The sequence below is a fragment of the Cervus elaphus genome, chromosome 24 (assembly GCF_910594005.1).
Source record: "Cervus elaphus chromosome 24, mCerEla1.1, whole genome shotgun sequence".
NCBI classification, from domain to species: Eukaryota; Metazoa; Chordata; class Mammalia; order Artiodactyla; family Cervidae; genus Cervus; species Cervus elaphus.
Window position 1 is genome coordinate 60,235,145 of NC_057838.1, and position 18,843 is coordinate 60,253,987.

General features: G+C 42.1%; 1 protein-coding gene across 1 annotated transcript in view; it reads right to left on the reverse strand.

Annotated features, from left to right (window-relative positions):
• The window catches only part of RAD54L2 (RAD54 like 2), an 89,973-nt gene that overhangs the window by 52,123 nt on the left and 19,007 nt on the right, over positions 1-18,843 (reverse strand). The window contains exon 2 of the mRNA XM_043885372.1: positions 645-840. Coding sequence (XP_043741307.1) covers positions 645-786 — 142 coding nt within the window. The 5' untranslated portion in view covers positions 787-840. The remainder of the gene's footprint in view (positions 1-644; positions 841-18,843) is intronic.

Sequence of the window (18,843 nt, forward strand, 5' to 3'; positions counted from 1 at the left end):
GAAAAAGTCTAATGCCACTTCAACAAGTTGGGAATAAAGAAAGGGTGAGCCAAGCAAACCAAAGAGGAGTCCAGCAGGGGTCTAGCAGCTACACAGGGGCAGTTCTCTCCCCACTGGAGCAATTTATAGTTGCCTGAAGTGGCTGAGAGGCAGACCAGCACTGCAGGAGACAGGGTAAGCTCTCTGAGTTGTGAACCCATCTAGGAACCTCTCCCCAAATAACGTCCTCATGTTCACAGAAGCAGAATTGTGAATATAACTGAGGAAATTCACAGGTAACTCACAGTTATCCCCTGATGGGTCTGTGGTCACCAGACCACAAAGTCTCACCACAGGAACTCTGCCACTGACTCCCTCCACGACTTGAACAAGTACGCTCCACTCTCAAATGTGGGGACCTATGTGTGCACATGGCCAAAGACGAGGTGAGGGCTAAAGGTCCCTCCAGCACCACAGTGAAGCTTATGTAGAGGAACAATTCATTTCCTGGGGAAGAGCATATGGGTTCATTGTCGCTGTTTTTCAGACTCTGCCTTCTCACGATGGATGACCTGAGAAATCCAACTGCAAACACCAAGCTGTCTCAGCAAAAATTTTAACGGAGAAAAGGGAAGCAACCTCTGTCGCTCACGAGAGGCACTCACCATCCAGCAGGTCTTCCCCGTCATCCCTGCCATGCTCCTCCACTGCCACCTCCGCCTCCTCCTCCTCCTCCTCTTCCGCATCCTCCAGCTCCACGTCTGGGTCCAGGTCTGGGTCGCTCCCTGAGGCGGATTCGTCTGACATGGCTCCCAGAGGTCCTCAGTGGACATTACCGTCTCATGGTCCACTGCAGGGGTCCTGGGAGGAGGACAAGAGGCAGCAGAATCACCAAAGGTTTCACTTAGAAACACACATTTTTCAAAGAGAAAATGTCAAGGATGAATACCCTGGTTAGGTAGGGAGCTAAGCATACCTAAAACCTCAACCTTCCCCACAGGACGCTGGCCCTGAGACACACTGTGGTGACTCTGCCCGGCTCAAGCCTCTCTTACCTGCTTGTCTGGTCCCTGTAAGGTACTTTCTTGTCCAAACACCCTATACACTTCAGAATCTCCACTGGTTCATTCCTTCATGCATTAACTGCTTCCTGAGCACCAACTCAAGTCAAGGCTACGGTTTTTCCAGTAGTCATGTATGGATGTGAGAGTTGGACTATAAAGAAAGCTGAGCACCGAAGAATTGATGCTTTTGAACTGTGGCGTTGTAGAACACTTTTGAGAGTCCCTTGGACTGCAAGGAGATCCAACCAGTCCATCCTAAAGGAAATCAGTTCTGAATGTTCACTGGAAGGACTGATGCTGAAGCTGAAACTCCAAAACTTTGGCCACCTGATGTAAAAAGCTGACTCATTTGAAAAGACCCTGATGCTGGGAAAGATTGAGAGCAGGAGATGGGGATGACAGAGGATGAGATGGTTGGATGGCATCACCAACTCAATAGACATGAGTTTGAGTAAACTCTGGGAGTTGGTGATGGACAGGGAGGCCTGGCGTGCTGCAGTCCATGGGGTCGCAAAGAGTCAGACACGAACTGAGCGACTGAGCTGAACTGAACTGAGCACCTACTCTTTACATCTCTGTAGATACATATACATGTGTATATAATCGCAAGCACTCAGGCTTTGGGGACACAGTACAAAGGAGAGAAAACTATGTCAGAAGGTGGTGTGTGCCAGAAGCAGCTGTTATTTTATATAGTGTGGCAGGGAACGGGGATAGGAAAGTTCTCACTGAGCAGAGACCAGAAGAAACAGAGAGCTGGACAGACATCTGCAGGGACTGTGTCCAGGCAGAATGAGCAGCAAAGGTGAGGTCCTGGAGTAACTGGGAGTGCTCAGGGAATGAGTAGGCCCTATCTTGGAGCACTACAAGGAAGATGGTCCATTCTCCCACCACCTAAATACAGTGCTTACGGGTAACTGACTGCTCATCACACTGTCCCTTCCCGAGGAGGTAGGAAGCCTCAGAAGGCCTGGCGCCCACAGTTCAGCTCTTGGGCTCTGCCCTAGTTCGTGGCCCAGTTCCAGCTCCATTTCTTCCAAGAAGCCTTTGTCCACTGCTCCAGTCCTCAGGGATCATGTTCCCTCTTCTGAACTCCAGTAGCCATGCTGACCAGGCTGACCTTCACTGAAGGCTTCATATGAGTTACTTGGCAAAGTGTTTGCCTTCTTTGGTTTCTCACCTCCTGACCCAACAGTAAGCCCCTAGTGGCAGGGATTTAGCTGGGAGCGGTTTCTTTGTATCCTAGAGCTAGAAGCATGTCCTATTCAAATCATTCCTATTCACATTCACTCTGTCATGCCAATCTGTTTGTTCTATTATATTTAGTATGTGTCAGGCACTGTGCATGTTTGTCCACCTCTCTCTCTCCATTTCACTATTAGCAAAAGTCCTTTCTTCTTGAGTGAAAAGAAGAGAAACAGGATAAAGAGAAAGCTAGCTGTTTTGTGATACAGCAAATACAGCAAAATATTAATGTGAAGATTCACCAGTTCTTTCCAGTTTTTGGTACATTTCAAATTTTTTGTAACAACATGTGGGGAAGAAGGGCACAAGATAAATAAGTTTTCATAAGACAAACAGCTGTAGACAACCACATCCAGAATCGGGTCATCCTAAAATTCCTCCCATTTCCCAAAATTAAAAAAAAAAAAGAAACACAAATATCTTAATTATTCAACACAAATACTATTCTAGACCTGGAATCTCTTAAAGTTCAGACACAATTTGAAACAGAACTTTTATGCTCCCCCGAATAGAAACAGAAACAAAACAAAGCAAACTGGATCCTTTAGAATTTTGGAAAACCAGAATTTAAGACTGCTCAGTTAAAAAGCGCAGGAATAACGAGTGTGTGCACCCTGACCGGTCACATACTTAGCCTCCGAAGACAACAAAAGCAAAGAGCAGCTGTGGATGGTTTAGTAATAGAATTCAAATTTTTGCATTAATAACACACTTGCAAAAACATTCACAAAGGGCATTAAAGTACAGGGAAGAAAAGTGACCCACAAATACACATTAATATAACTAATGCTGAGCTACCATTCACTGACAAGGCAAATTCCAAGTCTCTGAGGGAAACCTATGCTTTAGTTCATTAGGTTTGAAAAAGGAAGTAGTAAACCAATTAAATATCAGCAGGTTTAGAAGTGAAATCTATTTCTGAATATCAGTATAATGATAATTCATCAGCAACTGCTCTGTTCGGAAGCGCACGCTCACAATCAGCATACACCCCTAGTTCACTCTACACGGCGTGAGGCAACTTGTTTTGCTTACAGTGTGTCTGGCTGATCATGGAGTGGCTTTTAGAGAACAATTTTTAATTAGCAAGTACCTTTAGGTAATCTGAATTTCTGGCATTTTACAAAAGAAACTGTGTGGTGATGGAAAAATGACAATCACTTAGAGGTTAAGCAATAACAATGAAAAGCTTCCTGCAAACCCACAGTTAACAAACATCTTTAAAACCACCTCAGCCCCAAGCTCCTGACAGACAAGCAGCAAACATCAATTAAACATTCAACCACCACATATGTTTTTAAGACTATGAAAGACATTGGTCCAGCCCCCTTCTCAAAACTGTTTTAAAAAAGAGGACACTTTTAAAATAGTACCCAGGCCATCAGATGCCCATGTCAGAGAAGAAACTGGAAAGTAATGGCTTTCTTAAGTCCCACCAAATTTGGTTTTTCTCTTTCCCTCCCTTCTACAGGCCACTAAATTTCTTTACAAAGACAACACAGTGAAGTCTTTTCTCAGCTCTTCAGAGCCACACTAACTACTTAAGGGGCAGGTTTGGCTGTTACTGATCACCTTCAAAAAAGCAACAAAGGGAAAATGGCAGAGGAAAAGCTGATCCTGCAGGCAGCAGCACGGTCAACTGCACTTTGTCTCTAAGGGGCTCCGCCCCGACACGCACACTTCCATGTGGCATAGCCTTTCAGAACACAGAGAAGGCAGCTCTGATTTTAAAAATTAGCTCTTGGGCACTTTCCTGGTGGGCCTGGGCCTGTGGTTAAGAATCTGCCTTCCAAACAATTCCAAACTCATTCTACAAGGCCACAATCACCCTGATACCAAAACTAGGCAAAGACAACACACAAAAAAGAAAATTACAGGCCAGTATCACTGATGAATATAGATGCAAAAATCCTCAACAAAATTCTAGCAAACAGAATTCAACAACACATTAAAAAGCTCATATACCATGATCATGTCAGGTTTATTTCAGGGATGCAAGGATTCTTCAATATACACAAATCAATCACTGTGATACACCATATTAACAAATTGAAAAATAAACACATGATCTCAACAGATGCAGAAAAAGCCTTCAACAAAATTCAACACCCATTTGTGATAAAAATGCTTCAAAAAATGGGCACAGAAGGAACCTACCTTAACATAGTAAAGGCCATATATGATCAGCCCACAGAAAACATTATTCTCAATGGTGAAAAACTAAGAGCATTTCCTCTAACTTCAGGAACAAGACAAGGGTGTCCATTATCACCACTATTATTCAACATAGTTTTGGAAGTCCTAGCTATGGCAACTAGAGAAGAAAAAGAAATAAAAGGAATTCCAAATTGGAAAAGAAAAAGTAAAACTCTGTTTGCAGATGACATGATACTATACATAAAAAACCCAAAAGAAACTATCAGAAAATTACTAGAGCTAATCAGTGAATTTAGCAAAGTTATGGGATACAAGGTCAATACACAGAAATCACTGCATTCCTATATACTAACAATGAAAAACCACGAAGAGAAATTAAGGAATCAATCCCATTCACCAATGCAACAAAAAGAATAAAATATCCAGGAATAAACCTACCTAAGGAGACAAAAGACCTGTATATGAAAAATTATAAGACATTGATGAAAGAAATCAAAGACGACATAAACAGATCGAGAGAGAGTCCATGTTCCTGGGCAGGAAAATCAATATTGTGAAAATGACTATACTACCAAATGTAATCTACAGATTCAATGCACAAGTGAAAAGTGAAAGTAAAGTCGCTCAGCCGTGTCCAACTCTTTGAGACCCTGTGGACTATAGCCTAGCAGGCTCTTCCATTCATGGGATTCTCCAGGCAAGAATACTGGAGTGGGTTGCCATTTCCTTCTCCAGGGGATCTTCCCGACCCAGGGATCGAACCAAGGTCTCCTGTATTGCAGGCAGATGCTTTACCCTCTGAGCCACCAGGGAAGACTCACTTTCATTTTTTCAGAATAAAAAATTTCACAATTCATATAGAAACACAAAAGACCCCAAATAGCCAAAGAAGTCTTGAGAAAGAAGAATGGAGCTGGAGGAATCAACCTTCCTGACCTCAGACTATACTACAAAGCTACAGTCATCAAGACAGCATGGTACTGGCATAAAAACAGAAATACAGACCAATGGAACAAGATAGGCAAGATACACCCACACACCTATGGGTACCTTATTTTTGACAAAGGAGGCAAGAGTATACAATGGGGCAAAGATAGCCTCTTCAATATGTGGCGCTAGGAAAACTGGAAAGCTATGTGCAAAAGAATGAAATTAGAACACTTCCTAATGTCATACACAAAGATAAACTCAAAATGGATTAAAGACCTAAATGTAAGACCAGAAACTATAAGACTCTTGAGGAAAACATAGGCAGAACACTCAACATAAATCAAATCAAGATCTTCTATGACCCACCTCTTAGAGTAATGGAAATAAAAACAAAAATAAATAAGTGGGATCTAGTTAAACTTAAAAGCTTTTGTACAGCAAAGGAAACTACAAACAAGGTGAAAAGACAACCCTCAGAATGGGAGAAAATAATACCAAGTGAAACAACTGACAAAGAATTAATTTCCAAAATATATAAGCAGCTCATACAACTCAATACCAGAAAAACAAACAATCCAAGCAAAAGTGGGAAAAAGACCTAAAAAGACATTTCTCCAAAGAAGACGTACAGATGGCTAACAAACACATGAAAAAGTGCTCAACATTGCTCATTATCAGAGAAATGCAAATCAAAACTACCATGAGATACCACCTCACACCAGTTAGAAAGGTGATCATCAAAAAGTCTACAAACAATAAATGCTGGAGAGGGTGTGGAGAAAAGGGAACCTTCTTGCATTGCCGGTAGGGGATGTAAATTGATACAGCCACTATGGAAGATGGTATGGATATTCCTTAAAAAACTAGGAATAAAACCACCATATGACCCAGCAATCCCACTACTAGGCATATACCCTGAGGAAACCAAAACTGAAAAAGACACATGTTCCCCAATGTTCACTGCAGCACTATTTACAATAGCTAGACCATAGAAGCAACCTAGATGACCATCGACAGATGAATGGATAAAGAAGCTGTGGTACATAAATACAGTGGAATATAGACATGAGAAAAAAAATTGATAAGGAAAAAAATGCATTTCCCCATTTGCTCCTCATCCCATGAGACACACTGCTTCAATCTTCAGTGAAGAGGAGCTCTGCTTCTAAGACACAGACATACTAGGAGGGTGACTTGGGTGTTGCTGCACCTTAAAAATGACCTGTTATTCCTACGAGCAAACTCTGGGAATCAAATTCTATTTTAATGAAACTGGAGAACGAGCTATTTAAAGGAACTCCCAACAGAACCACTCTGATAGGTAAATATTCAATCCCTAAATAATATGTTAACCTTTATAGTTTAATATATTGGGTTTGCTTTCAAACTGTGGGTTGGAGAAGACTCCTGAAAGTCCCTTGGACATCAAGGAGATCAAACCAGTCAAACCTAAAACATATCAACCCTGAATATTCACTGGACAGAATGATGTTGAAGATGAAGCTTCAATACTTTGGCCACCTGATGTGAAGAACTGACTCACTGGAAAAGACCCTGATGCTGGAAAGACTGAAGGCAAAAGAAGAAGGCAGCAGAGGATGAGATGGTTGGATGACATCACTGACTCAATGGACATGAGTCTGAGCAAACTCCAGGAGATAGTGAAGGACAGGGAAGCCTGGCGTGCTGCAGTCTATGGGGTCACAGAGAGTCGGACATGACTGAGTGACTGAACAACATCATACTGGGTTTGCTAAAAAGAGGCTCTAATTATGAAGAAACACACAGTCAATCCCAGTGAGCCTCTCTCAGCAACCTTGAGAGTGAAGGAAGAGGGTTTTCTGCCCTGCTAAATTCAAAGACAAAGACACCTGTCTGTAAAGTGCTGCCTGACCAAGAATCAGTGGAATTAATCATGTGGGCACAGCCCTCAGACACACCCTTGGCGGGGAGATACACAGAAGGAAATAAACATACACACACACACTCACAGCCTTTGTTCACAAAGCTGACCATGCCTGGAGAGTTCACACTGAAAACTGCAAACACACACGGCTTCACCAGGTAGCTGGTGAAATTCCAGAGACATCTTAGTGGTCCTCAGCAGCATCCTGATCTTGCCTTTGAATAAAATAATCCATTCCCAACTGCCATATCCTCATTAATTTTGGTGACCTTGGGTAATATTAAATTTCCTCAAGTGCTCTCAAAGCAATTTAACAGCAAGTGCCACTCACATCTTTTCTCCATTAAGAATATAAACAAAACCATGCATTTATGCTAACATACAAGGGGAGGGAAGTTTTCAGAGCAAGCAAACATTCAGCCCAAAACTTGAAGCAACAGCCCTTCAAAGAAACCTATTAGTCAAAGAATCAAAGAAGAGGAGAAGAGAGTTCAGTTCACATATAGAACTTTCTGGATATCTATTACAAGATTCTTCAATCTGCTGTGAGAGATCGACTGTGGATCTTTAAAGTTATTTCAAAACACCTTTCCTGTGCAAGATGAAAATCTAACGTGTACTTCAAAATTCCATGCAGCCCAAATGTCTTTTGCTTATCTTTCAGTTACTTTAAAACATATTTAATACACATAAGCAGTCACAGAAGCTAAACTGACAGAGATCGAAATATGTTTTTTGGAACTCAAATGAGACTTTCAGCAATTAAGACAAAAGAAAGAAAGAAAGATGAACAAACACACCCAGGCCTCCAAGGAACCGGGCCACAGGAGACAACTCTCCCAAAAGGCAATGCAAGTGAGGCCAGCCCCAAGCATGACAGAGGCTCTGGAGCCGCGTGTGAAGAGGCCTGAAGGCCAGCCTCAGCTCGCCGGCAACGCACTGCGTTATCCTCCCAGAGCGTCTTCCACAAACCCTCTTACTCCAGAGAGAAGAGAGATGGGCCTGATTCATCTTTAAGACCCCTTCCAAATTCTATGACAGCAGTTCTTAAAGGGTGGTCCTGGAACCCCTGAGGGTCCTCGACACCCTTTAACAAAGTCAAATTCCTGCATGGGTTAAACAGCCATTCAAAGTGCAAGACAGACCAATGGATTTCAATGAAAACAATACAAAAAGTTTCTTGATACGGTTTCAAGCTCTCTGTAACAATTAAGCTTGAAGAAACTACCAGAGTTTTGGTATAATACTAACAAATACCCACAATTATATGAAAAGGATGTTAAAACACTCCTGTCTTTTCTAACTACATTCTTCATGTACTTCAATAATATAAAAAGTCAACAACAAAACAGTAAGTCGCAACAGAACAAATGCAGAACCAGATCTGAGAACCCAGCTGTCTTGATTCAACCAGACATTTTCAAATTTTTGAACATGTTAAACAATTCTACTCTTCTAATTTGTTTTGGAAAATAGCTATTTTTCATTTAAAAGGTTATTTATGTTAATATATAATTATTGTATTATTTTAGAATGAATTAATACATTTTATTTCTCAGCTTTAGTTTCTAATACAACAAATATTGACCAGTAAAGCACTCTGAGGTCTTTAATAATTTTTAAGAGTATAAAAGGATCCTAAGAGCAAAAAGTTTGAGACCTGCTATTCTAATACCTGCTATTCTAAACGTGGTCTTCTCCCCCACGTTTTCAGGTATCACAAAGAGAAAAACTGGCTTTAAGGAAAAACATAACATGCAGAGAACCACATTACATGAACATTATAAATCTTCCATATTTAAATAAAAAACAAAAATTAATCTGATATATAAAAATTATACAGACAGGTTACTTTATAAATATAATTAATCATTAAGGGGCAAATTTCCTCAGTAACTGAAGTTAATACTACATTGTTGCTTAGTCACTTCACTGTGTCTGACTGTTTGCGGCCCCACGGACTGCAGCTCACCAGGCTCCTCTGTCCATAGGATATCTCAGGTAAGACTTCGGGAGTGGGCTGCCATTTCCTACTCATGAGGATGTTCCTGACCCAGGGATCAAACCTGTGTCTCCTACAAGTCTCCTGCATAGCAGGCGGATTCTTTACAGCTGAGCCACCAGGGAAGACCAATACTACATTTGCAAAGTCAAATTTTCACTTTTACCACTGAATCTCTGCTATCCACACTCCCTTTAAAACAGCCAAGGGCTGAGGTACACTGCCCTCCTCGTAAATCCCCCTTGGCTTATGCCCTTCATCCAAGAAGTTACTGAGAAGCACATCCCTGCAAGAGTCAGTCCCAGGAGTTTTGAATAAGTAGGAGTTAAGCCCTAGAAGGCCACTGCTGAGGGGAGCAAATGAAAGATTCATTTCATTCTCCATGGAGTCAGCTGAAAAAAAAGGAGGGGGTGGTGAAAGGAGGGAAGGGGGAAGGGAGGGGGAGAGAGAGAAAGAGAAAGAGAATAAACAATTGAACTGGGAAGACAGGAGCTAAAATAGGGATGACAGATTTGGCTATGAGAAGCCTGTGTGACACAGACACTGCTCCCCAGAGAAGTGTGGGTTCTGAAAAGAGTCCCTCTCTCACACACACGCACTCCACATATGTTAAAACATCAGATCTGTGTAATCTGAGGGTGGTAAAAAAAAAAAAAAAGATCCCTGGATCTCTAAATGCAGGGGATGAGGCAAGAATAAATGCAATTCTGGCTAAATATGTTACCATTCAACTCGTGAGCCCTGTTATCTCTTTCCACATAGCTCTAACTTAAAACAGGGATTTCAGAGATAAGGACCAACTTGGCAGGGGCATGGATGGCCCACTTACCCTAGGCTCCCTGGAGCCTAAGCCAGCCCAGTTCAGATCAACCTAAAAGCAAGTGAGGTTTATCTACTGGATGGTGAGACTGAAGAGGCTTGGAGAGAAGCCAAATCATGCTTGATGTCCCACCACAATTGACTCCACTCCTCTCACCAGCCTCTTCCCTGAGCCCTCTGAGACCCCTCCCTCTCCTAAGACTCTTCCCTTTCTAAGAAATCTATCACAAAGCCACAGAGCTCAGTCTGGGGGCTTCAAACCCAGACAAGCATAAGCTGTACAGAGGGAGGGATGGTTCATTCACCCTTCACAGGCCTGCAAACATTCAGCATAAATTCTGGTAAAGACATCTCTGTATCTAGTCAATCTACCCACCAGACACAATCCTGAAAAGCTCTATCCAAGCAGCATTTCAACAAATCAGAGCTTTTACAAATAAGACTACAGCAGGGACCCTTACCTGAATCCTTCCATAATATAGCCACTAATTTTCTGAATTGATGCTGATCACTTTAGATTTTCAATAATCATTTATTTTTAAAAAGTTATACCTATCTCATATACAGGCTGTATACTGTGGTTTTCCCTACATTGGTATCTACTATAAATAAAATTTCTAATGCATGACTATTATTTTGCGGTATGTACTCACAAACTGTATTTCTACAGCTACTCAAGTTTTTCCACTTTGGCTTTGTCAGTGACATGGGCACTCTGTGCACTTAGCTCCATAATGACATAGGTAAACTCTTCTGGTTCCACTTCTCACAGTTCTAAAATGAATGGTAATACTAGTCAGGGGTAGACACCTTATGGTGTCTATGCGACAATACAAAACTACGTTTGGTCTTTGCCCCAGGTTCCCAGCACAGAGCTCCCAAAACCCAAAAAAGACAGGAGTGTCTTTTGTTATTCATACCGAGCCCCTTTTGACCAGACCTGAATTTAGGTAAGTGAATTTCTAGAGTGGGATCCCTAGAAAGCCTCAGGATGGGACTGGCCAGCAGTAAGACCAAACGACCAGAAGGAACTTTCAGCCTTACCCACCAAACTCCAAGATGGGGGCAGGGAGCTGGAGATGAAATTCTATAAAAGCCCCTGAACACTGACAGCCAGAGGGCTTCTGGGTCAGTGAACACATCGAGGCTGGAAGGGCGACACCTCGAAAGGGCACTGAAGCACGGGAACACGCCCCCCACACCTTGCCCTACGCTTCGCTTCCGTTCAGCTCTTCTTGAGTTGTACCCTTTACAATAAGCCAGTAAACATGTGTATATTCTTGAGTTATGAATCATTCTTGCAAATTTTTGAACCTAAAGAGGGGCTCATAGGAACCTCTGACTTATAGTCAGTCAGTCAAGGACTTGTGACCGGTATGTGAAGCAGGCTCAGTTCTGTGGGACTGCGTCCTCAACCTGTAGAGTCTGCACTAACTCTGAGTAGTTAGCATGGAAACTGAACTGCTGAACACCAAGCTGGGATCCAGAGAATGAATCAGAGAGTGGTTATTGGTGCTGGGAAACATCTCAGGGTCACAAAGACTTGTAAGTGACAAATCACAAGAACTTATATCTGCAAAGAGCAACAGAAAATTTAAAAATGCATTATTTCTTGACTTTCCACGTGCAAAAATAAAGTGTGGCATTTACTGCAATGCAATAGGTAACCTGTATCTTTAAACAACTAAATGTCACTTTCCCAGTTGACTTAGATTAGTAATTACATGATACACGAATTTGTAAACGGGAATCCATAGTGAGTTCACCCCTCAAAGAACAAAGGAAAAAAAGAACCATAGATAAAACCAAACCTGTTATCAACACCACATTCCGCATTTTCACTGAATAATAAAAACTGATTCTGAGAATCAGGAAAAACTGAGTGGAACCAAGGAGGATCATTTAATGACCTAAGCAATTTAAAATACGCATAGAAAAATAAGGGCTTCCCTGGTAGCTTAGACGGTGAAGAATCCACCTGCAATGTGGGAGACCTGGGTTCGATCCCTAGGTTGGGAAGATCCCCTGCAGGAGGGCATGGCAATCCACTCCAGTATTCTTGCTGGGAGAATCCTCATGGGTAGAGGAGCCTGGTGGGCTACAGTCCATGGGGTCGCAAAAAGTTGGACACGACTGAGTGACTAAGCACACAGAAAAATAAACAAAAATACATACAGAGTCTAATCATCACCTGTCTCCCTCCCTTGGCCAACATACCCACTTAGACAACCAAACCTGTCAGCAGCTATGAAAATGTGGAAGAATTGAATTACACTAAAGAGTTGCACTCAAACACAATCCCTTTACTCTGAAGGTGGTACCACCTTTCTCTAGGGTGCACGGGGAAGTCGGGATCGGAATGTGAGAACTGAGAGCATCCTAGGACTAACGGTGTACATCTCACCATATATGTAAAATAATTCTCTAAGGACTGTCTCAGATTAAAGAAGACTGCATGCAACATGGGATCCTGGATTAGGTCTTGGACCTGGGGAAGAAAATAGCTATAAGAGCCAGTATTGAGAACAATAGTTGATGCAACTGAATATGGACTATGGATTAGATAACAGTAGTGTATCAGTATTTTATTTCCTGACTGTGAGGACTGTTTTGTGGTTACAGAAGAAAGTGTCTTTAGGAAATATACAATCAAGCATTTAGGGGTAAAACTAAACAAATAACCTTTTAAAAGACAGTTAATAAGGAAGAGAATAAAATCGTCTATTCCTGGTTCTCCAGATTTAAACACTTAACAAATACAAAAATATCTTATTTCAAAGTACAGATTTGACAAGATTACCTAGCTAACTATTCTCCTTAGAAAATTAGTAACAAACTTCCTTTCCTTTAAGACACAATAACTTAGGGTTAAAAAGACTAATTAGCCCCCTAGGATCCTCAGGAACAGACAGTATGTCCTCTCGCTGGGGGGCAGGCATCGCTCCCTCTTCCCCTGAGCCTAGCCAACAACTGGAACTATCTCTGAGGCAAATCTCACTTGGGTTCCCCCTGGAAGGCTCTAGGGCTAATCAATGGCATAAACAAACAGCACCCCACAGGCAGGGAGAAACTGGATGCGCCAGCTTGCCCTTCCTCTATGTGTAGAGGTGGCCCAGTTCAGAACTATTTCTAAGGAGACTTATGTAATCAGTCTGAATTACGTGTTTCACTGGTACTTTATGGCTAAGGTTATGTGCCCAGTTCTTAGGCTCTTACACACACAGACACACAGACACAGACACACACACCCTCCCTCTCTCTACAACACTGTAAATATATGTAGTTTAAGATTCACACCACTGAATCACAGATAACCTAAATAAATTTGCACTGTAAGTCTCGTCTCTAGTCTAACACTGGACATAAACACCGCAGAAACCAGTGACATCCAAATATTAGCAAAGGTAAGTGGGAAAGAAAGCGTGCATCTGACCTAAAGCCAGTACAGTAAAGTAGGAAAAAGGCTTCTTCTAACTACTTTGCCAACAAAGGTCCGTCTAGTCAAGGCTATGGTTTTCCCAGTAGTCATGTATGAATGTGAGAGTTGGACTGTGAAGAAGAATTGATGCTTTTGAACTGTGGTGTTGGAGAAGACTCTTGAGAGTCCCTTGGACTGCAAGGAGATCCAACCAGTCCATCCTAAAGGAGATCAGTGCTGGGTGTTCATTGGAAGGACTGATGTTGAAGCTGAAACTCCAATACTTTGGCCACCTTATGCGAAGAGGTGACTCAATTGGAAAAGACTCTAATGCTGGGAAGGATTGGGGGCAGGAGGAGAAGGGGACGACAGAGGATGAGATGGCTGGATGGCATCACCGACTCGATGGACATGGGTTTGGGTAGACTCTGAGAGTTGGTGATGGACAGGGAGGCCTGGCGTGCTGCAATTCATGGGGTCGCAAAGAGTCACACACGACTGAGTGACTGAACTGAACTGAACTGATAATGTCTCTGGGGAAAAGCACATGCAGTCTGGGCAGATTCAGGCTATAGATTTTGCAAATAACAAGAGAACCCACAGGAAAACCTCCCTTCTGTAAGCAGAAACCAATGGATACTAACCATTGGGAAGAAGGGCCATGTGTCAGAGACTGGAAGCTGACCTGTGTGAGTGCACATGCCTGTTGTGTGCCTCCGGTCACTCTTCAGATAAAGATGCTATTCCATGGAGACAAGACCAAACTTCAATCTACCAAATGAGAGGTGATATAATGAAGAGAACAAAATAATTCACACAGTGACATTATGGCGAGGAGATATTGTCATGATAGTGGGGATGAAGGGCAAAGGCTGAAATGAAATAAAAGCTTAAAGAAATATTTAAAAGGAAAAAGTGACCGATAGTTATTTGGAGATAGAATGGTCAAAGGGAAAAGCAGAAGGGCTAGCAATTCATTCAGGCCAAAGCTTAGGCATCTCCTATGATAAAGACACTGTGCCAGGCACAGTGGGGGTGATATAAATACATGCCTCTAAAAGGTAAATTTAGATGTAGAGCAAGAAGCCATAAGAATCCAAAACAGAAACAACAAAAATGTCATTGCTGGACATCAAAGATGTCTGTAGCATTTGAATAAATAACAAATACCTAATCAAACCTAATCATAATTTAAAATCACGTCCCTAATACAAAAATGAATAATGACATTATTGTCCCATCAAGAAATTTACGATACATTTTTCTCCCCTAATTAGGTTAAACATCTGCCCTAAACACATCGAGTACCCAAGGACACTCATTACCCTCGTCCAGTTAACAGTACAGTCTGGGCAGCATGGCTTCTCTCAAACCAGGGTGAGGCTGAACTCTGGAATTAAACCTCAAACTTCCGCCTCATCAGCACTCACTATGCCAACTGCCAACTTACAATAGTTGGCCACCACCATCCAAGAACAATCTAGGTGACCGAGAGTGAAGAATGCCGGCCACCACCATCCGAGAACAATCTAGATGACTGAGAGACAAGAATAAAAGTGGAACACCTAGAGCCAACTGCCAAATCTCAAGGACAGGGTTTCCAGGCCTGCATTTGGGAAAGAAGGTGAATAAAGTTCCAATCTTCTGGTCACTCAGTCAACAAGTGGTCATTAAATATTCTTGTGACCTATTCTCAAGTGGACATTGCCCCCACACTGCAGCCAAAATGAAAATGCCCCCGAAAGAGAAGGGGGTGATTAACAGAAAAATGACCGGATAGTGAGCTAATCCTCTCTCCTGCTCACCACAAAACACAAGAAAAAGGAGTGCAACTCATTGTTACATAACAGTGAGGCTGAACAAAAGGCCCAGCTAAGTCAATGGCTCATCTGCAGAACATTCTAAACCCAGGGTTAGAGGCTGCCACTTGGCCATGCTAACAGAGAAAAGTACTGAACACCCTACATCACAGCCATTTCCACACTCTCCTCATCATCTCTCCATTAACTAAAAATAAAAACACTGGCTTCCATAACAAACACTTCTGATAGGTGGGCCTCTTCACATTCAAAAGTCCCCGTTTAAGATAGTTCTGCTCTTAGTGAAGTCCATGTCATTATTTCTGTACCAGTGTGGATCTGACAAAGTACGCAGGCCTCTAGTTAGATTTTTGACCTGATACTAGTATTAAATTAATACAAGCTGTATTTTAGTCTTTAGAGTAAATAAAATGTTGACATTTTTAAAAATAATTATACATTTTGAACTTGGCTTCTAAAAGATGCCACTCACAAAGAAGGATGGAAAGAACCTACGCAGTTTTAAATACCATTAGTGCTGCTGTTATCTTGATCAAGAACTGTGAAATGCACGCCATTTCAAATTTCAGAAAGAACACAAACCAAGACTAAGTGTGCCATTTTATAGCTTCCCTGCTGATTCTACTTTTGCAGCAAAAGCCCATAAAATTATCTGAAAAAAGAAATGATTAACTGAGAGTGAGTGCTTGACTACTGGGTATACCAGAGTCTCGAGTGCAGGACTGCACCAGAGGAAGATTTCAGGTCAACAGCCCTAGAAACCATCTGGTGGAAACCAATAAGAGTGCAACACAATGAGCAAAGTACATCTACCAAGTTGGACAAGGACATCCTGCTTGGCCCCTTGGCAGTGGGGGAGATCCTGCAATTTTCTCACTGTGAAACATCTAGAAATATGGAGAAAATTATAATCAGCATCCATTCTACATGCACAACTATTCCCACAAAACAAGTAAGAGAAACCCCCAAGAACCAACAATGAGAGGCAACCTGAAACCACAAGAAATCATGAGATCTCTCACTACAGCAGTCCTAGGTGAAGAGGAGGGTACCGATCTTGTAGGGGGGGTAGGGGGAGCAAGGAGACACAGAGATAATACCCTGGGCTCAAAGAAGCTGAAAAGAAGGGACTGAGACCTCTATACATACTCTCATGAAAGAGTGGTCTGGGGTGGGGGGCGGGCGGGGGGGGGGGGGGGGGGCGGAATCTAACCACCAACACAGAAGACAACACAAAATCTTGTGTCAATTTAGGCTGGAGGGAGAAAAAAAGATATCCAATGGGAGTCTGTAACTAGAAGCCTGCCCTCAAACCAGTTTGAGGTTGAAATACATACATACTTACTTACTTACTTACTTACATGGTCCAAGAAATTAACCAAAACTAAAGTGGTCCCAAGCAAGGGATGCTTCTGCTTTGCCTAGAAGTAAATGGAAAACATCTCTTGGATATACCTCAACCAGGACCACCAAGATAAAGCCTTATGGAAGATGAGCTCATAATTCAAAAGTACAGAGGAGGGACTACTCACAAAAGCAAGAGTCAAGAGGGTCAGATTCCTAAAGCTCTACCTGCACTGTGAAGGGAGAACACCCATGCAGGGATTTAACAGAAGGACTAAGGCTCCCCTCTGCTCCACAGCCTGACAGACAGGGGGACCATTCCTGGGGTAGGCCAGTCACCTGCCCAGAAAACTGACAGTAATGTTGCCTCAAAGCCTCTTCTCCTCAAAAACAAAAGAAGTGGGGGCCATGGGCACTGGGTGTTAAGCAATCCTACAGACAAAAGGTCTGAACCTCAACAAAGGAGAACCTGAGCCTGAGAAGCACAACCTTTATACGTGTTCCTGAAGCTCACTCCTGGCAAGTTATGTGGACTTCCCAAAGCATCTGAGACTATGCTGGACAGGAGGAAAAGTCCTCTTTTTTTTCCTCTCTGGGCACTGCCTTCAGGTGTCCCATACCCTCCATTATCATCAACAAAATGGGAAGAAATACAGCTTCCTTTGTTAGGACTTGTAAAAAGGGATCAGACACACGGCCCTCATGTTTCCTAACAGCATCCTATTATAAACATACAAATAAGATGCACTACATGCTCCACAAAGCTGTGACTGCTCCCTTTTAACTCTTTTTTCCCCCTTCTTTATAACATCATATCTGGGCTAGTTTCTTCAACAGGTTATATCTGGTTTACCCAAGAAGCCATATATATCTAGCTTTACTGAACCCTAATATTATTAAATTGCCTCTTCTTTACAGGGTTAAAGGAAAGGGCGGACTGCAAGAGCATCTCTTACACTTCCGCTCTACTCCATCTATTTCTAACTCCTCACTCTGTATTTGATTAGGCATCCTAGGTAACAAATCTCACACTCTCAGTTACATCGAAAGGAGGACCCCAAATCTACCACATTCTGCTAACTGTGGCCCACAGTGGGCATCTGTCTGTGCCCTGTGTAAGGCAGACAGACAGACTGCTTCACTGCTTTGGGGAAGCTACTCCTCATTTGTGGATTTCCTGAGTTCTTACCAGGATCTGGCAGCAGTTTCAAACACTTCAGAAGGCTTGTATGTACACAACACATTAACACTGGGATAAAGATGCTATAACCAGCTCACAAACCCCAAAAAGCCCATCAGTAGGTGAATCGATTAGTCAGTTTTGCTTTTCAAAAGTTGTTTCCTCTGGGCTGCCTCTAAACAACAGGAAGCAATTGACTCTTAAGGAAGATTTGAAAATAACAAAAGCATATTTAGAGAATTACGTGAGAGGAACCTCAGTGAAGAAAAAGGGATCATCTCTGTAGAGGACAAGCTGATATTCTACCAAGCCGAGTAACTAATCCTCCCACACCTGGGCCTTTGCCAGTATCAGGGAAAGTCAGTAGTTTCTTTATCAGCAGACTTAACAATCAGTTAAAATTCACTAAGGATACTGCTGAATGCTTATGCATAGAAAAGAGCTTAAAAGCAATAAAGTCTTCTCAGCAAAATGATGAAGCAAAAACTATGGTATTCTACATTCAAACTGCTGACTATTGATTTTTGATAAACACAAGGGGGTAGGGGGTGGAGATATGCAAAAACCATGACTTAGAAACCAAGACGTTCTTTTACTAAGATGCACATTCTCTGTACCCTGACATAAAGAGGCTCTGAAATCTAGAATCAGGCTGTTCTATAAAGCTTCAGAGAAAGAAGAGAAGTGATGATGACTGAGAACCAATAGTTGCAAAGTGCATACACCATATGAAATCAAGTCCATTATCTAAAGATTCAGCCTCCTAGTCAGGGTACTAGTTAACAAACAGTGAATAGCAATGGAGGTCCAATTTAAAAAGGAGAGAAAAGATGGTTCCACAAAGATAGTTCTAATACATCCAAATGTCAAAATTCAGAAAAACCTTTTAGGCTCTGTTTTGTTTTGTTTTTTAGCCTCTGTTTTTAATAATAAGTTACATTCCTCATGTCAGAAATTGACCCTTAACTAAGTTATTAAA